General features: G+C 40.0%; 1 protein-coding gene across 3 annotated transcripts in view; it reads right to left on the reverse strand.

Moving 5' to 3' along the window:
* ATF2 (activating transcription factor 2) overlaps positions 1 to 27,189 on the reverse strand; it is a 98,111-nt gene that overhangs the window by 39,304 nt on the left and 31,618 nt on the right. For all 3 annotated transcript variants that reach the window (XM_044978396.1, XM_044978397.1, XM_044978398.1), the window contains 5 exons: positions 26,321 to 26,439; positions 23,425 to 23,553; positions 19,883 to 20,061; positions 19,386 to 19,500; positions 18,907 to 18,993 (listed from right to left, as the gene is read on the reverse strand). In XM_044978396.1, coding sequence (XP_044834331.1) covers positions 18,907 to 18,993; positions 19,386 to 19,500; positions 19,883 to 20,061; positions 23,425 to 23,553; positions 26,321 to 26,439 — 629 coding nt within the window. The remainder of the gene's footprint in view (positions 1 to 18,906; positions 18,994 to 19,385; positions 19,501 to 19,882; positions 20,062 to 23,424; positions 23,554 to 26,320; positions 26,440 to 27,189) is intronic.

Consider the following 27,189-nt stretch of genomic DNA (forward strand, 5'->3'; position numbering starts at 1 on the left):
CTCATCTTGGTATTATGGCGTTTCAGGGCAGGGGCAAGCAAGTCACAAAGTTCCATGAAAGTGCCCTTACGCATGCGAAAGTTTCGCAGCCACTGGGAATCGTCCCACACCTGCAACACAATGCGGTCCCACCAGTCAGTGCTTGTTTCCGGGCCCAAAATCGGCGTTCAATGGATAGAATCTGCCCCATTACCATCAGGATCTCCAAAGCGCCGGGGCCCGCGGTTTGAGATAATTCTGTGTCCACGTCCTCATCACTGTCATCGCCGCGCTGCCGTATCCGCCTCTTACTCGCCTCGGTTCGAAGGTCCTGGTTCAGCATATACTGCACGAGAGTGCGCGAGGTGTTTAAAACATCCACGATTGCGGTATGGAGCTGAGCAGGGTCCATGCTTGCTGTGCTATGGCGTCTGCACGGTTCACCAAGCAAAAAAGGCGCGAAACGGTTGTCTGCCGCTGTCAGGGAGGGAGGGAGGGGTGAGGCTGTACCCAGAACCACCCGCGAAAATGATTTTTGCCCCATCAGGCACTGGGATCTCAACCCGGAAATGCCAAGGGGCGGGGGAGGCTGCGGGAACTATGGGATAGCTACGGGATAGCTACCCACAGTGCAACGCTCCAGAAATCGACGCTAGCCTCGGACCATGGACGCACACCACCGATTTAATGTGTTTAGTGTGGCCGCGCACACTCGATTTTATAAAATCTGTTTTACAAAACCGGTTTATGCAAATTCGGAATAGTCCCGTAGTGTAGACATACCCTCAGACTGAAGTTTTTTGAAAGTTTTATCAAGAGGTTCTGCTAAATCAGAGACTGAAGAGTGACAAAAACTATTTTTTCCGATGATAAATTTCTCTTTCCAGGAATTTCTCTGAAGAGCTCTGGCACCTCCATGCATTGGAGAATAAGCTTGAAATTTAGCAAAGAGGATAGTCCTGAAATCAAACAGCCTTTTGCTGTTTTCATAAAAGTTCATCCTGATCTACATATGCTCAGCAGAGGTTGTTGGAGGCTTATTGCTAAAAAGTCTCCAAATACTCCATTCTGAACTGATATGTCCCAGAGCCACAGAACTCACTAAGCATGCCCTCAGAACTGACAGAGTCTGCTACATAGTAGGCACAGAGCTAGATATATGAAGACAGGAGGCAATGGAAGGCATCCAAAACTCTTGGTCTGGGAGAAAGTGTACTGGGGGCTGGGAGTCAAGAGGAGATCAAGTTCCAGTCTCAGCTCTTCAGCTGACCAGTGTTAATTCTGTGAACTTCCAAGCCATTATTGTTAAGCAAGGACTCATACCCTCCCCTACTTTAGGAGGCCGGAAAGGATCTTAATCCATTTTACAATTAAAGTAACAGCTTGAACAAAGCCAATTCTGTCAGAGCTGAGAACAGAACCCAAAGCTCTAAAAAGGCAAGTCACATAAGTTGCTTTTCACAACAAATTACAGCAAATCTATTGCTTAGCTGTGGTGCTTGGCTAGATTACACTCGCCTTCAGAGCTAGGAATAGAATCCAGAACCCCTAACTCCCAACATTCCTTTGCTGTTCTGCAAGTAGTTGTGCAAGCCACTGACATGGTAGCTGTAGTAACATGTCCCCCTTCAGTGACTGGTCCACATAGATGATATCAGCTTACTATCACAATTAGTTATTGCTTTAATTCAAGTGTATTCTTGCATAAAATGTCAAGGGCACCTAGAGTATTCTATTGGCACTCTTATTACAGTGTGCATAAATCTTAACTAAGTGGTCGAAGTCTATGCTATCCCTCTAGAAGTCTTGGGTTCCTGGTGATAACCCATGCAGTTGGTTTTTTAAAGAAGCTATTACACTTCTCACCAGAATTTAAGAGATTATGGAGAAAGTGAATAAAGAAAAGTTATTTACTTGTTCCCATAATATAAGAACTACGGGCCACCAAATGAAATTAATGGGCAGCAGGTTTAAAACAAATAAAAGGAAGTAGCGGGGCGTATGCCCTGGTAGATCTAACCATGCTACAAAGGTGTTGGACTATCCAATCCAAGGAAGGGGATTGCTCTATCAGAGGAATGAGCGTTTTTCCTTCTCCTTAGAGGCTGAAGGCTAGCTAAGCTTGAGGAGGTACATATGCCTGCCCGCCTAGCCAGTGGGACAGCTTAAAGATAACGGCTAAAACAACACGAGTAAATGGGTCTTAGTTCCCTGCATGTCAAACCGTTCTTTGGTGGTAGAGTGAAAATTGAGCGACGAGCGGCTGCTAAAAATGTCAGGTGCTAGGCCAACACGGAAAAAGACAACCCTCGTTGTGTGTACTTACAATTGTAGGTCGCTGGAAAGACAGGAAATGTTAAACCATCTGATGGAGAAGAAGAAAAGGATAAGATGCGATATCCTCAGTATCTGCGAAACCTGAGGAAAGAAGGAGTTGGAAGTCAACTGGAAGGATGGAAACACTGTGAGGCTCGGAAAGGGAGATGGCGCTAGAGACACTGGAGTCGTCAGATTTATTGTTAGCAAGGATTGGGTTTCGAAAGTCATATCATGCCAGCTAATATCATCACGTATTGGTGTGCTGCATCTTCAGATGGAGTCAAAAGCTATCCTCAAGGTCATCCAGGCCTACGCTCCCACAAGTGTAAGTGAGGACAAAGAAGTGGAAGAATTCTACCAAGAGCTCGAAAGAGCCCTCACGCAAAAATCTACTTACACTGTCACAATGGGAGATTTCAATGCTAAGGTCGGGTGAGGGAAAGCTGGTGAAAAGTTCATAGGGAGATACGGCCGCAGCGAAAGAAATGAAAGGGGAGAAAGGCTGGTAACGATAGCAGAAACGAAAGAACTGTATGTGGCAAACATCTGGTACAAAAAGAAGATTGCAAAAAGGTGGACATGGATCGCACCAAACGCGAAGAGTAAGAATGAAATCGACTATATTTTAGTTAATAAAAGGCACATCGTTCAAGACATCTCTGTGGTGCAGTCCTTCAACACTGGCAGTGACCATCGCCTGCTTAGAAAGAAGTTGATTTTTGACGAAGCAGTGGAAAAGAAAGCTTTACAGATGGCAAACAGGAAACAGCGCCCGAAGACATTCGATGAAGCAAAGCTGAAGAAAGCGATTTCTGGGTTTGACTGGAGCCAGACAGAAAAGTGTGACGAGGACTGGTTATCTTTGCTGACAAGCTGAGACGTTGCATAAAAGCAGCTGAAATTGAAAAGATGAAGACGACAAAGGGAAGAATCTCGAACAAAACGAAAAGCTTGTTAGAGAAGCGGAGAAATATGAAAAGGAGCTCGGATAACAACCTCAAGTACTCCATTCTGTGCAAGCTTATACGGCAAAAACTGAAGGATGACTTTAAGAACTTCCGGAAAGAAAAGCTCCTTAAAACAGCTGAATCACACAAGAGCCTCAGGACATGCAAGCGGGACTTGGCGCAGTATAGATTGAGCGTAACAACATTGAAGAACAAGGATGGAGAAACAGCAATTCACAGAGCAGGAATGGAGGAGGTCTGCAAGGACTTCTATACAGAACTGTTCAAATCAAGAATCAACGCCCCTCTCCCAACACTTCAAGAGTCAGAAGAATGCGTCCCCCCAATAATCATCAGCGAAGTCCGAAGTGCACTATACCAGATGAAGGGAAAAGCTCCAGGCAAAGATGGAATAACGTCAGAAATGATTTCCACAGGAAGTGAAAAACTTTGGAAGACCCTCACTTTAAGATTCAGTCAATATCACGAAGTAGGAAAAATACCATCAAGCTGAAAAGAGTCGAATACTATCTGGCTGTACAAGAAGAGGGAATCGAGAAAATCTTAAGAACTATCACCCTATATGCCTGCTCTCTCATATCTATAAACTCTTTACAAAAGTGATAACGAACCAACTCTCACAGAGACTGGATGAACAACAGCCTAGAGAGCAGGTGGGGTTTCAAAGAAATTTCAGCATGATCGACCATATATTTACCCTTAGCCAGCTCCTAGAAAGAGCGAGGGAATACAAACTCCCGCTGTGCATTGCTTTAGTCAACTATGAGAAGGCCTTCGATAGCGTCGAGTTCAACACAATATTAAAGGCGCTTGCAGAGCAGGGCATTAACACACAGTACATCAGTTTGTTGAAAGAAGTGGTGTTAATATAAATGGAGAACCATTATCTCAGATTTGCAAATGGCATCGTACTAATTGCCAAAAGCACCAACTGCAGAGCATGCTACGAAGACTCAACAAGAATAGCAGTCAGGTCGGTCTGAAAATGCACCGTTGCAAAACGAAATACAAGCGATCAGACGTCTTACTAAAACCCTGAATAATAGTAACAGAAGAAGAAATTGAAGAAGTGGAACAGTACATATATTTGGGCCAAGGAGTTAATAAGCGCCAAGACATGAATGGAGAACTCTCGCGAAGGATTCATGAGCAGGATGGTGTGCATTTAATTCCATCAAGGACACTCTCAAGGAAAAATCGACAAGACGACACATACAAATATCTTCAATTCAACAGTGCTGCCAGCCATGCTGTATGGCAGTGAAACGTGGGCACTGACGAAGAGAGAAGAACAGCGGCTGTCGGTAGCTGAAAGGGCAATGGAACGAGCTATGTTGGGAATTTCCCTTCTGGATCGTATCCCAAATGAAATTACTAGAGAACGCAGCAGTGTGAAAGATATTATTGTGGAAAGCAGATAAGAATATACGATGGGCAGGCCACATAGCACGGTTCATGGACAATAGGTGGATCGCAATCATTACTGAGTGGTACCCGCGAGAACAGAAAAGACCACCTGGTCGGCCTCCAAGAAGATGGGAAGATGACATTGTAAAACGTTTCGGACGAATGTGGAGAAGAAAGACAAGAATGTGAGAAGAATGGCGGACGTGTTGTGATCAGCGCAGTCTTAATGACAGCTGAAGACCGATCGATCCAGGTGATCCAGGTGAAAAGGAAGTTCTTCTTCACACAGAGCACAGTCAACTTGTGGAACTCCTTGCCTGAGGAGGTTGTGAAGGCTAGGACTATAACAGGGTTTAAAAGAGAACTGGATAAATTCATGGAGGTTAAGTCCATTAATGGCTATTAGCCAGGATGGGTAAGGAATGGTGTCCTTAGCCTTTGTTTGTCAGATGGTAGTGATGGACGGCAAGAGAGAGATCACTTGATCATTACCTGTTAGGTTCACTCCCTCTGGGGCACCTAGCACTGGCCACGGTCAGTAGACAGGATACTGGGCTGGATGGACCTTTGGTCTGACCAGTACAGCCATTCTTATGTTCTTAAGAAATACAACCTTAATGCACCCCCTGGTGCATGTTTTATTAGAGTTCGACAGGAATTTTGGAAGCAGGCTTTTGCTGGAAAATGCCAAATCATGTAATTTAAAATGTTTTGCAGAAACATATGTTCTATGAACTTCTGACAACCACATGCTGGGTTCCCTTGGAACTGTAACTTCTGGCTCTAGCTGCCTTCAGCTCCTGATACAGGACTTCCAGCTTCCCTGCCATGGAGCTGGGAGCCCTGCAACTTGGGCTCAAAATTTCCAAAATGAAACATTTAGATTATTCTGGAATACGTTTTTGGGAAATTTTCCCTTTTGCAGGACATTTCAGATTTGAATTTTCCCTCCAGAATTTTGGAATTTTCCACAAAACGGAAATTCTGACTTTTGACTAGCTCTGTGTGTTATGGTTACAGAGAGCAGGAAGGATACTCCCTTGTGTTTATGGTACTAGACGAAGACTTCAGTGAGTTCATGTTTGCCCCGGCTGTTAGGACCTTATGTAACGCTAGCCAAGCTCATAATGCATACATATCAGAGGATCAAATTAAGGTTGCATGGGGAACCTTTATCACAGCATTTCCTAATTTTGGAGTGCTTGACTTTGCAAAATTAACATTATTTTAATTTTGTTTTTTGTACATAATATTTAAAAAGCAGTGCCAATGAGCTCTGCACATTTTTGTTTACACTGCACATTTCCCAGCTCTGGCAGGGACACAGGAGGTTGCTGGAACAATTTGCCTGAGGAAGAAAGTGAGTAACTTGCCTCAACCTCCTACGAAACTAAAAAGTCACTTCTAATACCAAACACAGAGGAAAACTGGAGTCCTGTGTCGGCAATTTTTACTTAATTCTATATTTTGCAAATTCTAAACGCTCATTAAAATAAGTTAATTTTCCTACTACTGTAAACACAGCTTTGCAAAAAAAACAAACAAAAAACCTCCAAGCCCTGCCACCAACTGTCTCCAGTCAAACAAGAGCAAGAGCAAAGGTTCATCCTTTGTTCACTCAATTCTCCTTACTAAAATGTAATGTCCAATTAGAACCATTCCCCCCTCATTCTGAAAGTACAGCTGGAGTACTAGTAGTTTAATGGTAAACTGTCAGGGCAATGGACTGGATAATCTGACACAGGGGTCGGCAACCTCTGGCATGCAGCTCGCCAGGGTAAGCACCCTGGCGGGCCGGGCCAGTTTGTTTACCTGCCATATCAGCAGGTTCAGCTGATCGCGGCTCCCACTGGCTGCGATTCGCCGTCCCAGGCCAATGGGGGCGGCCGGAAGCCATGATCAGCACATCCCTTACCTGTGCCGCTTCCCACTGCTCCCATTGGCCTGGGACGGTGAACCGCGGCCAGTGGGAGCCGCAATCAGCCAAACCTGCAGACACGGCAGGTAAACAAACTGACCTGGCCCGCCAGGGTGCTTACCCTGGTGAGCCGCGTGCCTGAGGTTGCCGACCCCTGATCTAACAAGTCTTTTCTATTCCTAGAGCTGGGCAAATATTTAATAGTTATATGGCAAATTTCAGCTCATTTTCTCTTCATAAATTTTCTGCAAAGACTGATTTTTCTCAAATGTATTATTTTCAATTATGAGCTGAATAACTTCAAATATTTCTTTAACTACAGCTTGTTGATAAGCAGTTCATTGGAAATACTAAATAGTTACAATTGGAACTGTATTCATCAGATACAAGTTAGATGTTATGTTTCTATTCCAGTTTTTAAATCAGGTTTCTGATGCAAATGCTAACCATTACAAAATAAAAATTAATTCTGTGCAAATACGCTGTAATATTGGTTAAAGTTGGTAGGTTCAATGAACCTGCTAGCACAGCCATTTGCTAGAACAGTAACAAAGAAAATGCAAAGGGGTGAGAAGATAGGCAAAGTAAAGTCTTTTTAAAATATTTGCAGGAAAACTTTTTGCAGTATGCATCCAGCTCCATTTTTTTTTAAACTCCTAACTGCCATGATTCTATTGAACTGAACACAAAAATCTCTCATACTAAATTTGCAAAGTTAAAATCAAAGGAAATTCAAATGTAAGGTTCCAATAGCAATGTTAACTCTGACAGAGTGCACATGCATATTGCCTATTGAAAATTTTCCAATTAAATGTGTAACATAATATTACTGTCTATGCTGTGAAATGTATACTATCAGACACACATGACTTGCAAATGGCCACACTAATATTGTTTTGGAAACTTGACTTTTGTATATAATGCTAAGGTTACACAGTTAAAAATACATTTTTTGCATTTCAAAGTAAATAAGTCCCATTTGAAAATCTGTTACAGTATATAGTTGAAAAAAAATAGATATTTACCACAGAAATAGGAATACAAAACAATTCCCTGTTTTAGGCAGAGATTGAGAGATGTATATAAGAAACCCAATTACCAGATAAGTATTCCAATACTTGCATGTGGCATATGGGTCGACATTGTATTTCAACTGAATAGTGGGGTAGTCACCCAAAATATTATGAATTTTAGTTTTAAAAATCTGATACACTACCACATATATTAAAGATTTATTCTTTATATAGTTATAGTATTATATTGAAGAAATAATAATGGCTAATCATAATCTAGATGCTTATTCGAGTGATATTAAATTATCACAGAATAAAAATCTGATTTTAAAATATTTTAACATTTAAATCTTTACTAGTGAAATTTTAATGTGCATGTGTACCCTTGAAAACAAATCCTTATCACATCTGTCAAAATTTGGTAGGAATAGATCACGCCATCAACAGCTCACAGAAACTAGATAATATTCTCTAGAAACAATTTATGAAAAAGTCAGATCCATATTTCATATCTGCCACAAAAGCTCATCAGAGTAATAACCCTCCTTCTCCTGGGTGTTATCCTACCATCTGCTGCTCTATTACTTATCTTTATTTTGCAACTAATTAACAGCATAATCTTCTAAATTCAGCAAGTTAATTATCATTATTGTGGTCTTTGCAGCATCATCAGTCCTCGTGAAGTCTTGTCTCTCCACCCCCAGAGAATGTATGAAAATGAACTAGGTTGGGAGAGGGTCTGTTTCTTTAGAGTAGGCTCATTAGGTGTTTGCTGATTAGCTCGGCATGCAGAGAGGCAGGTCAGAAGAATTCTGCTGAACACAAGGTCCCATGCCGGGCTCAACCAAGCTAATATAGGTTTCTGAACATTTGCCAAGCTGCCCTCTGTCAACTCTCAGTAGAAACCCCCTGCAGAAAGCCTACTGGCTACCCACTGTGTTCAAGGTATTTCTCAGTTTGTCACAAAAGGCTTTGTATTAAGGGTTCTCCAGAGTAGAACTTTGTTTAAACAAAGATTTTTAAATTTATTTTCTTAGGAAACTTCATGATTCACTCAGAATGTTTTCCCCAACGTTTTTTGTCTGCATCCTCAAACTGCATGTTAATGACAAACATGCTACACAGCTTGAAGTAAACCATGCTTTTCTTTTTATATACACTGAGATCTGGAATTTCAGATTTTCCTCTCAAACAGATCAAAGACCCAATTCTGAAATAACGTAGCCCTCCTTTACAATACAGTATAACATATTTTTCCACATCGCCTACTGTACCTGCATGTGTTCTTGGCACCTCAGAAACACCCCCCCGCCCCAAAATCAACCTGCACCTGTAGTTTTACTTTTGTGTGTGATCTTAAGAGAGTACTTTATAACAATGGACACTGAGCCTGTGTGTGTGAAAACCCACAATTTGTGCATATAGCACACTTCATACATGAACTGTAAAGCTGATCTTCCTACAAGACTTAGAATCAGCTGCACATGAGCTCCCAATGTGATGCTGTGACAAAAAGAGTGACTATGATGCTGGGATTCATAAACAGGAATCTCAAGCAGGATAGAGAGGTTATTTTACCTCTATATTTGGCACTTGTGCAACCGCTGATGAAATACTGTGTCCAGCTCTGGTACCCACAATTCAAAAGGATGCAGATAAGTTGGAGAGGGTTCAGAGAAGAGCCACAAGGAAAATTAAAGGATGAGCGAACATGCCTTCTAGTGACAGAATTAAGGAGTTCAATCTATTTAGCTTAACAGATGGAATGTGAAGGGGTGACTTGATTACAGTGTGTAAGTATCTATATGGGAACAAATATTTAATAATGGATTCTTCAATATAGCAGAGAAAGATATAACATGAACCAGTGGCTGGACCATTGGAAGTTGAACCATTGGAATAATTTACCAAGGGTCATGGTGAATTCGCCATCATCGACAATTTTTAAATCAAGATGGGATGTTTTTCTAAAAGATACGCTCCAGGAATTACATTAGGGAAGTTCTATGGGCTGTGTTACACAGGAGATCAGACTAGATAATCACAGTGGTCCCTTATGGCCTTGGAATCTATGGATCAACATTCCTATTAAAAGCGAACAATAAAAAATATTTTCAAAAGAATAAGAGCAACTGACACCTCATGCCTGACAACACTAGCATAGAGTAATGCAAGCTAACACTGTGTACATGAACATCCAACTCAAAAGAACTACATTAGAATGCCTGTTTCACCTACCTAAATTTAATATTGTATGCAGGGGCTTAAATGCAATACATATTACTGTCTAACTTCATATCATTATGCTTCAGCATTTAAGCATACACGCAATTGTTCCTTATACAGTATATTTTTCACACATTCTTACTGGAGAGTGCATCGCAACAAAATGATCAGAGCTAACCATTTTCCTATTTTCTGTCTCTCCGGGAATTTTTTATCCCTGTTCTTTTTTCTTCTCTCTCTCTCTCTCTCTTTATTTATTTTCTGGTTTATTTTCATGCTTTATCTTATTTTCTTGCTCCTGTGTTTTCTCTCTTTCTCCCCACCCGAGGCAATTGTGTTCACAGTGTACTGTCTCCCTACAAAAAGAACAGGAGTATTTGTGGCACCTTAAAGACTAACAAATTTATTTTAGCATGAGCTTTCGTGAGCTGCAGCTCACTTCTTTGGATGTCTCCCTACGGTGACAGGCACTGATAGCGCAGACTAGAGGAGAGAAAACAGCAGCAAAGGAGACTGAACATGGCTCTGGCAGTAATAGCCTTACAACTCCCCTCACATGAGAAGCCAAGACTGTGCCACCCTGAAGGAGTCGGACATTCCCAGGTTGGGGATTCCATGAAAAACAAAACAAAAATCCAACTATTTAAATTATGTATTTACAAAGTTAATACGCAGTTGTGCTTGCACATTTGTTTTGTCAAATTTATACTGGTATGAAATTGATTGCATAGGGGAAAAACCATCAGAAGAAAACTATCCTGTAAGGTTAAACTTTTTTCCAGAATGTTAGCACCAGACATCTCAATGATACATCTTCAAAGACCAGATACACATTCTTTCAAATCAAATCAAAAGAAGGCTGTAACTAAGAAAATATTTACAGATGTGCAATCCAGGCACTGAAGGGAGACTCAAACACATGTGTGGAAGTGGAATACAGCTCAACCAACCAAATGACAGGCAAACCTGAATATTAAATTGGGCAACTTCAGGCTGGTAAGACTTTGAAATGTCTCTAGATAGCAGATTTAGAAATTGAACTGAGGCTTCAGGAGCCGCTCATACTTAAAAAGTAAAAAATGGGCAGAAAGACATTCTTTAGATGAATGCATGAGTGAAGGCTATATTTGGCATGTGAGACAGATTAGGTACCCTATCTCCAACAATTGTGGGATTTTTGTCTTCTAGGAAAGCCAAGATGAAATTTTAACCATGACTTATACCTATCATCAGAGAGCATCTTTGCTGACACATTATTTTTAACAACTGAAGTTTAAAACAAAATTTCCATTTATTTCAGTAAAGCTCACTCTTATGATTACCACAACAAATGGTGCTATATATGAGCTTTGCTACATACAAGCCATAAGGAAATAAATAGTTATTTATCAAAATATGCAGTGGTTCTATACTCTGGCTCACTCTAAAAAAGTATGCTAAACTAGAGTCAAATGGTAATAAATTATGCGTCCAACACCCATCTAAGGTTCTATTCCCTCCCTACCCCCCTGGGAAAAATGGGAAAACAGAGTAAGGGTGGGATTTTCAGAAGCACCTGAGAGAGTTAGGTGCCTAACATGCATTGAAAGTTGACTCCAACTTAACCATGTTGTCCTTCCCCATGAAGAATATTAGGAAAGTCAAGGGAGCTTGTAACAAATGGATGTAATTTCTGTTAACCATAGAAATGCAGGGCTGGAAGGGACCTCAAGAGGTCATCTAGTCAAAAATGTGTGTTAGAAATCAGGAATAACTGGTGGACAAAATAATAAGACTGACTATTCTGCCCATCACTCCCTTTCGGAGTCCTCAAAGAGAGACTTGTGGAGGGAAAAAGCTGGCTAATGTGACAATAACTGACTGAAAGATCAGAGAGGGGAAGGAGCGAGCTTCACCATCATGAATGCCACTCTTACTATCTCCTGGGACTGCAGGATCTACTGTACCATCACTGGACCTTTGTCAACCTGATTCCAAGATGTCCTGACCAAACCCGGGCAAGAGAGGGACTTAGATGACATTGCCACCTCTACCAACTCCAGCTGAATCCCAAATACCACCTGGGATTTGAGACTTTATCACACCACCCATTACTCCCTCTCCTATCTCTCGCCTTTTGCCTTCTGTTTAAGGAGAATCTGGCTTAGCTGACCAAGACTATATATTTTACAACACTGCTGTAAGCCTGTAACCCAGAAGAGGCAGATAAAAGCAATGCCCTAAACAGCTCAATGCTGCTACAAGTTTGCTAGGCCTTAGCACGACTAATAAAACAGTTTGCTGTTCCTTTGTTTTTCCAGCAGTGAGGCTGCAAGTGAAAGTCAACACTAGAGACAGAAGCTGCATTTTCCAAATACTGTTCTTTTCTTTCCCCTTCTGTGCGTGTGGGTTTTTTTTTTTTTTTTTTTTTGTCTTTTAAGAAATGGGATTGGACTTTCACAGCAATGAAAACTCTAGCCCTTCTAAATTAATTTCTCTTTTCCCCAAAAGGACAGTTATTACCATCTTTAATACCATCTAATAGACTAAGTGGGTTTTCCTTCTAAAAACTCTCTCTTCAGCTAAAGGGAAAAGAACAAGGGATGTTAAAATAAAAGTCTTCCCCAATACTTTACATTTCAAATGCTTTACCAGTTTTTCCTTCCTTCTCTCTCTCTCTATCTTTAATAAAAGGTGAAAAATATTTTTTATAGGTGTGTTTGCCATGGACTAAGTAGGCTGTGGTATCTCTATACCAGATCCCAAACCTCCTTTAACACTCTCATGTTGAATACTGTCATATTAACGTCATTGACTCTTTGGGCTCATTTATTCCATCTAAATGAATCCAAAAGACACCACTAGATACATCTTCCCAGTTTGACATCGAAACATAACTTCTCTGAGTATGGTCTTTCAGCTGGTTGTGAGCTCACCTTATAGCAGGGGTCTCAAATACATGGCCCGTGGGCCGCATTTCCTGCAGCCCGCGCCTGCCCCCCCGGCCTACCTCCAGGGCAGGGGTGGGCAAACTACAGTTGCAGGATTGCCCCCCTTGAGCCCCGCACCACTCTGTGAAGCGGCTGGCATCACGTCCCTGCGGCCGGGGGGGGGGAAGAGGGCTCCATCCTTGTGTTGCCCTGTCTTCTAGGCACCGCCCCCCCCCCCGCAGCTCCCATTGTCCAGGAACCGCGGCCAATGGGAGCTTCGGAGGCGGTACCTAGAGGCGTGGCAAGCAGCATGCGGAGCCCTGCGTCTCCCCTCCCCCAGGGGCTGCAGGGACATGGTTCCAGCTACTTCCCAGAGCAGAGTGGGAGCGGGGCCGGCAGTCTGCCCTGCCCCTGGTCTGCACCGCTGCCACCCCAGAGCCCGAAGCCCTCCTGCACCCCGCCCCCCCAACTCCCTGCCCTGAGCCCACTGCCTGCACCCTAACTCCCTGCCCTGAGCCTCCTGCTGCATCTTTCATCCCTTCTGCACCCCAATCCCCTGCCCTGAACCCCCTCCCTGCACCCCAACCCGCCAGCCCTGAGCCCCCTGCCGCATCCCACACCCCTTCTGCACCCTGAGCCTCCTGCCCTGAGCCCCCCTGCTGCACCCCACACCCCAACCCCCTGCCCTGAGCCCCCTGCTGCACCCCACACCCCTTCTGCACCCTGAGCCTCCTGCCTGCACTCCAACCCCCTGCTGCACCTCAACTCCCTGCTCTGAGCTCCTGCCACACCCCTCATGCACCCTCTGGGGGCAGAGAGGGGATAGAGTTGGGGTGGGGACTTCAGGGAAGGGGCTGGAATGGGGGCAGGGAAGGGGTGGGAAGAGGCTGGACCTCGTGGAAGGGGTGGAGTGGGGGCAGCGCGGTGTGTGCATCAGTAATGCATCCCTCAGGCCAATGAACTAGCCCTCATGTGGCCCTCATGGTCATTTGAGTTTGAGACCCCTGCCTTATAGTAATTTCATGTAAGCCACATCCCTAATTTGCTTATGAGAATGTCATATGCAACTGTGTCAAAAAATCTTACTGTGACTTTTAGTATCTCACATCTACTTCTCCCCATCCAGTAGGCCAGTAATCCCATCAAAGGAGGAAATTATATTGGTCTATGATTATTTGTTCCTGGCAAATCCATTTCTTATCATCCTATTATCTGCTAAGGGCTTTACAAACTGATTAATAAGTTGTTCCAGTATTTTTCCAGGTATCAAAGTTGGGCTGACTGGTCTACAATTTCCCAGACCCTCTTTGTTCCCTTTTTTAAAGGTATGTACTATGCTTGCCCTTCTCTAGTCCTCTGGGACCTCACCCATCTTCCATGAGTTCTCAAAGATGACTGCTAATGGTTCTGAGATTGCTTCAGTTAGGCCTTGTCTACACTACTGCAGCAAGTCTATCTAAGTTATGCTATTCCAGCTATGTGAATAATGTAGCTGGGGTTGACATAGCTTAGGTCGACATACTGTGATGTGTACACCACACTGCATCGATGGGAGATGCACTCCTGTCGACTTACCTTAATCATCTCATTCCGGTGGAGTACTGGAGTTAACCGGAGAGTGCTATGCGGTCGATTTAGCAGGTCTTCACTAGACCCGCTAAATCAACCTCCGCTGCATAGATCACAGCAGCGTTGATCCCTGGTAAGTATAGACATGACCTTAGTTTCTTAAGTACCCTAGGGTGAATTTCATCAGGCCCTGCAGACTTAAAAGGTAATAATTGGAGATATACCAATCTCCTAGAACTGGAAGGGACCTTGAAAGGTCATCGAGTCCAGCCCCATGCCTTCACTAGCAGGACCAATTTTTGCCCCAGATCCCTAAGTGGCCTCCTCAAGGATTGAACTCACAACCCTGAGTTTAGCAGGCCAATGCTCAAACCACTGAGCTATCCCATACATAGCTAAACATACAGCTAAACATACAGCTGACCTAAATATTTTTTAACCTGTTCTTTCCCTATTCTGGCTTGTGATCCTTCCCACTTCTTGTAAATATTAATTGTGTTGAGTATCTGGTCACAATTAATCTTTTTAGGTAAAACAAGCAATATGGGCATTAAATGTTTCAGAATTTCTTGATGTTACCATCTGTCCCTCGCTAAATGGTGGATTTACACTTTCCTTCATCATTCTCTTGCTCTTAAGGTATTTATAAAACCTCTTTTTATTGCCTTTTATGTCTCTTGCTAGGTGCCACTCATTTTGTCCCTACATGCTTATGCTATTCTTTTGTACTCATCCTTAGCAATCTGTCCACGTTTCCACTTTTTGTAGGATTCCTTTTAGTTTTTGGATCATGAAAGAACTCCTGATGCAACCGTATTGGCCGCTCACTAATCTTTCCTTCACATCAGGGTAGTTTGCTGTTGTGTCTTAAATGTTACAATGTTCATTATGCTCCCTGGTCTACTGATAGCAGAAGATGTTTCTCTGGTCGGAATGATAGCGCTAGTTTTGCTCAGGGGCAAAAAGTTAGGTCATCCCTGCAGGAAACTATGGACATGGTTGTCTCCTTTTGGGCAAGTTGTCATGTGTCTTGTCAAAGAAGAGGTTAGAGCCTCAACCACCACATCAATCTCTTCATCCTGAATTTCTGGAATAATCAGAATGCCTCAACTGAGGCTACGTCTTCACTACCCGCCGTATTGGCGGGTAGCAATCAATTTCTCGGGGATCAATATATCGCGTCTCATCTAGACGCGATATATCGATCCCCGAACGCGCTCCTGTCAACTCCAGAACTCCACCAACCCAAACGGCGGTAGCGGAGTCGACATGGGGAGCCGCGGACGTCGATCCCGCGCCGTGAGGACGGTAGGTAATTCGATCCAAGATACTTCGACTTCAGCTACGTTATTCACGTAGCTGAAGTTGGGTATCTTAGATCGATTTCCCCCCCGTAGTGTAGACCAGCCCTGAGAGTACCTTACAATAATATTTTTTTCTATATAACTTACAGTAAAAGATGCAAGATACTCTATTAGAGATTAGAAATTTCAGGTTTTGCATTATAGAAGACGAAAGTTTAACCAATGACAGCTAAAGGCAAACAATAGATAACAGCCCTCCAAGACATTTACCCACTGTCAAGACATCATCCCTAGTTCAGCAGCCTATTTACTGTCACACTGAATGTCATGTATTCAGCAGACTGTTTTGACATTAGGTAGCCAGTTGTTTTAGCAAGTTGGGCAACCAGTTGTCTTAGCAATTACGTAAAGTATGTATTTATGTTACATTCCCCTAGTGTAATATGAGAAAAATCCACAGCAATGAAATATGTCTACACATGACTAAGCTGTCTCTTACAATATCAATAAAAAAGTTCCAAATGAATTCGAAAATTCTGCTTCCTTGTCTTCTAGCTACTAACCATAGTGATATACTAAGAGAAATATGTAATAAGCCTAGAAATTGTGTTTAACCGATATTAATAGTATCTAGCTAATCCTGCTTATTAAATTTTATTGACAACCGGAGCATAGCATTTTTTAAAAAGGTATTTTCATCAACTTTGTTTATCATGGAAATATTAATCAAATATAATTAACTATTCTAAGCCCTCTGTTAAACTAACAGAGACCATAACAATTGATAAAAGTAAATTTAATTACTCTGACATTTGCAGAACTTAGAATGTATTGCACGTTACATTGCAGCAGTTTCATGTTTAACATATTTTTGCATGCAAGAATATATCAGAAAGACACAGAATTTGGTGTTGCAAATAAAGATTTAAATTCTGAAAATCAAATGGGAATTTTAAAAATTGGTAACCCATGGTGCCTGTTCAAAATACTTTCTATCGTTCTTAGCTATTAGCCTATCCAATTTTTTGTTGGAGAAATTTTTCTGTGAATATTAGGCTTCTTGTTTAGTTCTTTACACTTTAATAGAAATAACATTTTTTTCATTTTTGTGAATATACACTATATAAAGCACAACTAATATACACAATTCTGATATATTCTGCCCATTCCTTATTCATAGAGACAAGAAAGAAAAGAAGAAATATGGTAAGTATGCTTTTACCATCCCATTTAAAGAAGATAAGCAAACACTGAAGTGCACATATTAGCTTCTAATGAGAAAACTAATGAGACTTAAATTTTAAGTCTCGCAATCTGTTTTTCTTTATGCTATTTTTGTGCCGTCTCTATAAGTGATTGCTTTTTCCTATGTGAAATCAAAAGCTTTTACCACTTGTATTTTTTCATACATAAAGCTTCATAAAGCATATTACTGCATGATTTATTCTTACTCTTAAGAATCTAATTTCTTGCCCAACTAAACAAAAATGATTTGGACCTCTAGTCTTGAAGTTCTAATAGATTCCACATAGTGAAATTCTGTGAATAGGAGTCTTTTGATCCTGTGGAATACGTCAGGTGAGGAAATAGAATTCTTGTTCTTATCTGATCCCCATTTTTTATATTAATCTTTTCCCAGAATTAAGATAAATACATTTTCTCAGAAGGCAGTTACAATTATTTCTTTTCCTGACTCTGAAAATGAAGGACTCCTTTTTCAATCCCTCTGAAGGATGAGAGTGGGGACTGAGGAGAAAAAGCCCTTAGTACTGTCCTCCCATTTCTTGCAGCACTTCAAAAGTCAACTCACCAAAGAGAGCAGAGATAGGAGAGTAGCTCTGACTGTAGCAGGCAGCTCTATTCAGAGTTCACAGGTGGCCAACGCACTCCTGAGAGTGGTTGTATCATTTTGGGAAAAGGGTTTCTGTGTGTCCAACAGCCTCATCTCACACAGACAGATATCTGATGTGGAAAGGGTCCTTGCCCATCTCTGGGGGTACCCCTGCACCCCTTCCTCACTACTGAATATGCTAGGGTTTGGAGTGGAGACCAAAAAGATAGTTCACTGACTGAGGGCCTGCCCAACCTTCTCCCCACATTAATAAGGATTTTACGGAATTCATCTCTCTAGGCAGTCCATCATTCCCTCCTGCCAGCTATATATACGGTCTCAAAGTGGCTTCTGCAGCTGTAGCAACTGGGCTGCCTGCTCCTGCTGCTGCCATGAAAGTGCCCTAGCAAGGTGCTATTGCCCCTAAATCCCCCCTACTGCTTCACATTTAAAAATATTTTTATCTACTTACTGCTCCTGATTCTCCTCTTAATTTCTTAAATACAAATAAACGAGTGTCAGGGATAATGCCATACTAATCTAAGTTAAATGCACGTAATCTACAAGACACATTCAGTTTGTGGAGCTCTTCTAGGGATGCACATGGGGGGACATTTATTTAATTTTTCTGTCATATATTTCCCATTCCATTTTACAAGAACAGATGGAATGAAGAAAAGTTAGATAAAAAAGCATTGAAGCAACTAGGTAACAAATTGGACAAGATACACATTTTTACTGGAAGTGATTAAAGTTTAAGCTATAATTATTATGATCCTGCTAATGTACATTTATATAACTGATTCTTTTCTTTACCCTTTTTGGTTATCTTAACAAACCAACTTTTTATGTTCATCATACTAAACCCTATCAGGTTACATGCCTGGAAGAAAAGACCATAAGCAGCTGGGAATATTAAGACGTGTGTTGTCATGTAAAGCCTGTTTTTTTATTCCTATAGTCTTTTCTGCTAAGAAGCTTCACACCGTTTTGGTATGGGCTTACCTCTGTAGTTCTTCAATTTTGCTTCTATTAGCAGGCAAGGTTCACTACTGAAGTGATATTAAGCCTGTGTCTCCTCCGTCTCCTAAAGCCACATATACGCCTACCCTTCATCATGAGGAGTGAGACTGAGCTTACAGTTAAAAAACTGGTCTTCTTCAGAGTACATTTAACCGGTGCTGCTAAATTCATAAATGTGTTTTAGTCCCGGTGCTAACAATCATACAAGAATCTAAAATTACCATAAAACCAAAACACATTGATAGCTCTAATTTTCTAGCATTGAGATCCCAGCACAGAGCTCATCTTCTGTAAGATCAAAATCTGTAGAAAATAAAATGTATACTGCACGATAACAATTACTAAGTCAAACAACTACATCTGTAATAAAACCTAATTATTAATGACATAACATTTTTTTCAGATTAACCTTCTTGAAGATCAATGGAATTCTAACTTACCAATTTTGCCTCTGACTGCACTGGCTGTGGGGAGGAGGGCCCTGGAATTCCTGGGATACTAGGCACCATGGTGACAGGTCTAACAAGCTGACCAGGAAAGTCGTAAAAATGAAAAACAATCTTTGAGTATTCCAGCATAATACAAATTATATGATTGCATTGCCCACTAGAACCAAAACAGCTACCAAAATCTGTAAAACTAAGTTCTAAAGCTTAAGGTATATCAGTACTTTAATTACTCTGAAAGGGTAAAAAGCTATTTCTAACCATTTAAGTAATATCTGGAATGATAAAGATATACTATTCTAATAAGTATCCAGAGCACAAATTACAATAGTTGCCAAAAATATGTATCACACCATAGTAAATCAAGTCCAACATTTTTTTTGGTAAAATGTCAGTGTTTGGGGGGAAAAAAATTATGCAAGTTTGCATTATTTTAAAATTAAGAATGTATAATTGGTCATGTGTAAACTTACTGGAACTGCAGCAGGGACATGAACATTAGAATTTGTGATTGAGGCAGGAATAGCAACAGGCATAGTTTGTCCATTAGGAAGATGTAACAGCAGAGGGAAAGGACCTGGTACTGGTCTAGGAAAAACAAAGAGGAGGAAATATTTTAAAAGGACACAAATACACAGCAGAATTGAAAGATACTGACATTTCTTATTACAAAGTTTGATACATTATTAATTTGGTTTAACCCTGTCCAAACTTAATACAGCTTAAACTATTTGCCATTTTAACAAGGTATCAATAATATCCATGTTCTGTACATTTAACAGTAATTCTGTTTGACATAACTGTGTCTCACAGTTATAATGTAAACTCACTGTACTGTTGGAGAATATGGAGCTGCAGGCCTCATTGTTTATTAAATTGCAGGAAAAAAGTGATCAAAAGTACTTTGTAAACTAGAAAAAATCTTTTTAGAAATCTGCAATAAAATATTTTACTATCACATATAACTTACACTATTGGCCTGTTGGAGGATGGAGCCTGGGTAATGACAGTGCTAGAAGTTGGTGAAGGTATTGCTTGCTGAATAATAACACTTGAGTCAGAACTTGTTAGCAATACATTAGGAACCTGCAGTGATGCTGGACGAACTATTGTTGATGTAGGCTGTGCAGTCTGCTGAAGTGACACTTCCTATGGGAAAAATGAAAATTAACCATTGAAATTACAGACCATCAATAAAGATTGTGCAGTGAACATAGATTAAAGAGAAAAAAATCAGGAATCTTTGTAACGTTTACACAACTTACAGACTGATGGAGTGGAATGAATTACGCTGTTTTAAAAAACTGAGTAAATTCACCAAAAACATAGGCTCAATAATTAAGGCTGTGACAAACAAAATCAAGAAATGCATCTGTTCGTCACAATTTTAGGACAAATTCAAGACCAGTTTGCTGAGCTATGAGACATACTGCTCCAATATGCTGTCAGGGTTTGTATTAGTAAGTCCAATAGATACAGGGGAAAAAAATTGACGATCAGTATTATGCTACCGGTTGCATCAGTTCTTGGTAAACAGACCTTTTCAATATGCCCTGACATACAGCAAAGAGAAATATAAATGAATATTTCTTTTAGGTTTATATAACAGCTGAAACAAAAGGACCATTGGAGTCAGTAAGAATCAAAAAACTTTGTACATTTGTTACTCTTTTTAAAAACTAATTTCTCTTATTTAACTAGGACCCTATCTTTTGAAAAATAATCACAGAATTTTACAGTTTTCAGTCTTTCAAGATGCTTAGAAATACCCTCACCTACATCTTGACTGAATCTTAAAGAAAGATTTGAGCACAGAAGATAGATCACTGTGCTCGTAAACTAGGCAAGTAACAGAACTGACTGAGGATGTGATGTCATAATCCTGAAACTGGGAATCAATTAGGATTCAATGAAAATATTAAACAAGCATTTAGCACGTCTATACATACCTTCCATCTGAAGACCCCCAAAGCACTTCACAAAAGTTAATGAAACAAGGAATTACCTTTAACATGGGACCCATTATACTGTGCTATAAACTTTACCTACTGTACACGGCAACTAGCCCCCAACCAAAATTAATGAGAGAGCACTGCATGATGCAGTAAACTGGAAATTATATGGTAATGTTTGTTATTGCTAAATTCAATAATCTTTAATTGTACTGAAATAGAATATAAATACTTCATAAAATGAAAACACATAATAAATGCATTCTCTGGACAGGGCAGCTGAGCAGTTAACCAAACCAGGACAGGGCTAAGATGAAAACCCGTTAGCTGCGACTAAAATCAAGATCAGATAAAAGTGATATTTGTGGGTTGGAGAAAGAGATTATTATCTCCAACGACTGAGGAAGCATGCCCACTGTTTGTTCCTTATTAGATCCTCTATTGCTCTTGGAGGTACATACAAGTAGCAGCAGAAGAGCACTTTATCTGGACTTGGCTTTTATCTTTCCTTTTGGATGCAGGCCTTTCCAGTTACCTATGCCTTTGTTAGATTTGACTGCTGCTGTACTCAGGACTACACTTTAAAACTATGAAAAAAAACCCTTCAATTAGTACAGATTTCAACTGTCCACTTATTAAATAGTATTTCACTTAGGGAACATATTACACCTGTGCTCTATAGGCTGCACTGGCTTCCACTTGATTTCTGAATGACGCTTATGTTGTAGATTTGGACTGATAATGCCCTGAATAGTTAGGGACCTTGCTGCCCTAAAGACTACTTCTCTTTCTATGGTGCCTTTTGAATTCAGAAGTGGTCAAACTGGGAGCATTTCTAGTTTAAATAGGAGTGGATTGGCAGCAGGGCTTTTTCAATAAAGAGACCTTCAGCTTTGAAACTTGCACCTCACCAAAGAGCAAAACACAACCTGCATTTGTTGCATGGCTCATCAGTTCTCCCAGATTTTGAACAAAGGCGTGAAGTATTTCATTGTGGGAAACCGGGGGAGAACTGCAGCAGAAGAAATCTGCTCTGTAGACCTCCTAAAGGGTAACCTTGTTCAGATTAAGTTTAGGAGCTGTGCAGAAGGAGAATGTGGCTGCTATGAAGAGCTCATAAGTGCTGCAAGAGTGGAGCTGTGATCCTGAGCAGTTTACAAGCACCAGATGGCAGCATATTCCTCCTGTAAGTCTTCTTTACCAAAGGTAATGCAACTGCTTCAGCTGCTTTGCCCATTCAGCTGCAAGAAAAGGTCTAGTGGCTCAGGTCACACTCTCATCCTTGATGCACTGAATCATGAAAGATATCCCTTCTCTCTGCCTCCCACTCTGTCCTTTTAATACCAGAAGTATAATAGCCAGCAAAGAAACACATTTGTTTCCCCTTTGGGAAAGAGGAGGACTAAAAAGCAAGCAGAACCTAAGAAGGCAGGCAGAATGTCAGGTTGATAGCAGGAAAATGGACATTTTGTGAATTTATATGGTATCCTGGCAAAACAAACAAAAAAAGGTAAACTATGTGGTGATTTGTACAGTCACAATCACATTATCTAGGCCAGGATTAGGGTTGTGGTGCTGGGACTGTGCTGGTGCAGGTGATCAGTGCCCCCTCATCTGTCAAGGCATTTATCAACAAGAAAGAAAAAAAATCACAAAGCAGTCCCTAAACCTGTGACTTTTACTAACTTTACCAATATCGCGCCATGATTTTTTGATAAAAAAGATGTGAAATCTGCAGCCCTATTTATGATGTATAAAGATGCTCTTTTTAAAAAAAGTTGTTTTTCTTATAAACAGAACAGGAAAGTCACAGACTAAATGAAGAAAAGTGAGTGAAGTGATCTGTATAAGAGAATGCCTATCAAACTGAAAAGTAAGATCTACAATATGGTAATTGGGCCAGCACTTTTGTCTGATTTGGAGTGCTGGACACTGAGGAAGAGCCAGAACCAGTTGTTTAATACAGTGGAAATTAGTGTTAAGATGAATGCTTGGAGTTATAAGGATGGACCATGTTTGGAATGTACAATTTGAGGAAGTATGAAGGTGGTACCAATTATAGAAAAGCTAAGGGAATCCAGGCTTAGATGGTTTATTTTCATATGCCAACATTGGAGGAATACATAGGAAACAGGATGTTAAACTGAAAAGTGGAAGGTGAGAGAAGGGCTTTAAGACCTGAAACTAGATAGATGGATGTTTTACAAAGGGATATAATTAGCTGCGGTGTTTCCGAGGAACTGCTTCAAGACAGGCTGGAATGGAGAAGGACTCAAAGAGCAGAACCCATGTAGATGAGAGTAAGACAAGAAGAAGAAATATCAGGAAAAATCTGTTATCTCCTAAATTTGTTGGAGGACCAGTGGGAAGAATAAAGGATGTTTATTTTAAGCAAAATTTACCTAAAGGGTTGAAGGTTTTGAATCTTTATGATTACCATCACTGTACAATCAACAATTAGGTCACCAAAGCAATTCTAGTAAATATATACAAAACTAAATACATTGCTGAGAATGTTCTTTATAAAAATGTTTTGAATCCAGAAAAATAAGTTCCTGACCTTTTCATCATTGGTAGTGGACTCTGGATGAGGTAAAGGACTATCCTGATGAGTTGTCTCCACAACTGAAGGCTCTTCAGTTTTATTTCTTATGATTGGTGTTGCAAGAGGAGATAGGTCTAGAGGCATCTAAAAGAGTAAACATGCAAGTAAACCTGTTAGCCACTCAAATTATAATATGTAAAAACAAAATAAGCTGCTGGGGAAAGTATCAGCCCTAAGGAGTAGAGGCTCTGTTCTCAAGGAGCACAGGCCATCTAAAGCAGAGCCAGCTCATTAAGCTACCCCATCATTCCCACTTCTACATGACCTTCAGTCCCTTGGGCAGATGTCTGGTTCCTCTCCTTTCAAGTCCTCAGGCCAGCCAAAGTACAGGCCAATCCCTGTAAGTTCTGTAGGAGAAGTGTTCCTTTCCTGAAAACCTTAGGAAGTTAACAGCTGGGAATGGAGCCTAAGGTATTCTGCTTCATAAGATAGCCATATTCTCCAGAAAGCCCCTTGTCCCTGCCTTGTATTACTTTCAGTCCTTTGGGCTTCTGCATGGCCTGTTCTTCTATACTCTGAATGCTACAGCTGGCCCTGCCTTTTCTAACAACTTGAGAATGAGGACAATTGCGACCATTTAATCACACTGTATTGGGATCCTGGTCTGTAATTGATTACATTTTCAGTAGCCTGTAATGGAGAACTCTCAAAAAATCACAAATACCACTTTACCACATAACATGCTAAAATTTTAAATTATATCGCTAAGAATAAAGTTTAAACTTTGAAAGCACGTTAAGTCTCAAAATAAATGGAAGCCTAAGGAGGAAATCTCAACCTAGGGCAAAACTTAAAAAACAAAACAAAACAAAAAAAAACAACCCCAAAACACACAAGACTCATTTTTCTTTCCCAGTAATTTTCTCTGTCTTCTTTAGAGTGATTGCAGATTTGTTCTGAATAACTGCTCTTCATCACAACCTAACGTCTACTTTATTTTGAACTCACACCATGAAGTTACATTGCAATGCTTATTAAATTTTATTGTTACCAAGCAAATGATTATAATCACAAGTGTGACAGCAAAACCTTAAGTTCCAAAAGCTACAAGGGACAAAACGTTATCAAACAAATATATTGAATAATTATTGAAAGAGACAAAATTGTTTAAAAAGAGAATGGGAAAAATACATATAATTGCTCAAATGGCTTCACTTTGTTAAAATCTGACAGAATAACTTTTAAAAGGCATGAGAACTACATCTGGAATTCCTTTAAAAATATCTTTTAACTAGTATCACTGATACTGGTTAAAGAAAAAGTAAGTCCAGAGTATTTAGCCACTGACTCACATATTGCAAACTAGCCCATCTGCCAAAATACCTTAGAGGAAAATAATTCTCTCAAGAAAGATATTTACCTTTCATTATACTCTATCTGGTTCTTTCAAGAGACAATCAAACTTCATTAAAGAGAGAGAAAATTGTTTAGGAGTGCCCATTCTCCCTATACTCTTCCAGAACATGGAAGTTAAAAGCCAGAAACTAAAACCTCTGAAAACCAGAAAATGCAGTTAAATAACTCCTCCCACATGATACTCCCTATTAACCCCATTCTCCTTTGATCACTGCCCTTAGGAGTCACTCAGGGAGATCACAGTACAATATCCCTCCCTAAGACATGAAGGTCAGATGGGAGGATGAAGAGCAGTGTTGAAGAAACTGCAAAGAAGTTTTAAAAATTCTTTGATCCTTGTAGCCTCCTGAGATGGCAGTGAGTGCTCCGGAAACCTCCTGCAAGTACTCACAGGCTCAATAGTGCTACATATAATGGTGTGAGAAACATATTAGTGGGAGTCATCATTTGGAGCTGTGTTGGGCACACAGAAAATGGCAGGTGACATATTTTTTTAGGGCTCGGTAAGGTTCTATTATATTCCTAGGGTCTCTGCTATCTCCACAGAGACAAAGAAAACTAAAGATGTGATCCTGCATACCTTTGTACATTTGAATAACTAAATTTATATGAGTAAAGTTTTTCACATTGACAAGTGTTTGTAGGTTTGGGCCCTAAGCATTTATAAATGGGAAGGAATTAAAATGAAAGACAACACATCTAAATGTATTTAAATAAAGTTCACTAGAAATGGATTCAATTCAAGTTTACACAAAAATTCAATTTGTACAATAAGAACAAGTGTGGCGGTTTTGGTTGTTATCAACATTTGTCTTTCAAGTGGGATTTGTCTGTCAGAGATTTAAACGTCACTTTAACTGAAGTTAAAATAGTAAAATCTGTTCTCAAACCATACTTCACTTTTAGTTGCTGAATTTGATTATCACTGTTTAACTCATTACTAATATTCAGTTGTTAAAATAATGTGTACATTGTTAAAATGTTGTCTAATCTGTATACCTGCAAAACAATTTAAGTATAAGAGTTATTCCTTCCACCTGATTTTTATTTGTATATTTTTCCCCTCGTAAGAACTGGGTTCCTTTTAGAACGATTTACTCATTTAGGGCCTCATCAAAAGCCCACTGGAGTCAATGGAAAGGTGCCCATTCACTTTAATAAACTGTGGATCGGGCCTTTAAATAATTTAAAAAAACAGTAAAGCCAATTAAAGCCACATTGTGTAAAATGAAGCAGGTGTCTTTGCAGAATTGGGGCCTAAATTTGTATTCTCTGCATACAACATATACGTACACTTCTATGTTGATGACTGATGCATTTCAAAGTTGAAAACAAAATAATGAGAACATTGATTTTTTTTAAAGCATACATTCCAGTATAACACGGTTCCTCTGCTTTATCAAAACAAACAAATCTCTCAGTACACTAAAGTACTTCCAGACCAAAACAAAAAAATTGTATACAGTAACTTCTAAGCCCAATATTGCCAACATACTTTTTTAATGTCATCTTCTGAAGCCTTTTTGAATTCATTTTCAAAAGGACTTGCTAGCTCATTGAACAAACCCACTTCTTCACAGTTCTTCAAGAATCTAGTTGGTGTTGGTGTCTGATCTGAAATGAAATTAAACATTTTTTTCCAAAATACCATTTAGTAAGAACATGTTATTACTATCTTCAAAATAAAAATATGAAAATACCACCAATGCCCAAATTGTAATTACTTTGGTTATTTATTGTAAAGTTAACACTAAAGCAAACAACCACCTAGTTAAAATAAAGTTTGTGGTACAGTTTAAGGGCTCTTCTTTAACATTATTTAAAAACAAATTTAAGATGCAACTTTCCCCTTTAATTATAAAGACTTGCAGCCCATTCTACCTAAAACCACTATTGCTAAGGTTACAAACTCATTTGTTTTAAATAATTTTTCAGTTAAAGCAGGCATATAACTATTCAAAACTTTCTGGCAATTTAATTCAAAATACTTTAGATATTTTTACTGTGTGTGTGTAAAAATAATATTTTGGGCATTTTGGAATATTTCTGTGCTAGCTTTTCTTAAAATGGTTTATTAAACAACTTAGCTGTCGGTTATTTCATAATGTGGATTTTGCTTCCAACTATTTTGGAGAGAGTAGTTAGATCTGAAAATATTTAAATGATTAAAAATAGATACATCAGATACATAGGCCAATTTTCTTAGATTTTTAACGTTATTTTTAATAATACACTATAAACAAACAATATGGACGAATGCTCGTTCCCACTTTGATGGGGGCACACTTTGTTATGCCCTGGTACAAATTAATAGATGTAAAACCCAACAATACACACCAGTGGGTCAGCAGAGATTGCTATCAG

This window comes from Mauremys mutica, chromosome 10 (assembly GCF_020497125.1).
Source record: "Mauremys mutica isolate MM-2020 ecotype Southern chromosome 10, ASM2049712v1, whole genome shotgun sequence".
Taxonomy (NCBI): Eukaryota; Metazoa; Chordata; order Testudines; family Geoemydidae; genus Mauremys; species Mauremys mutica.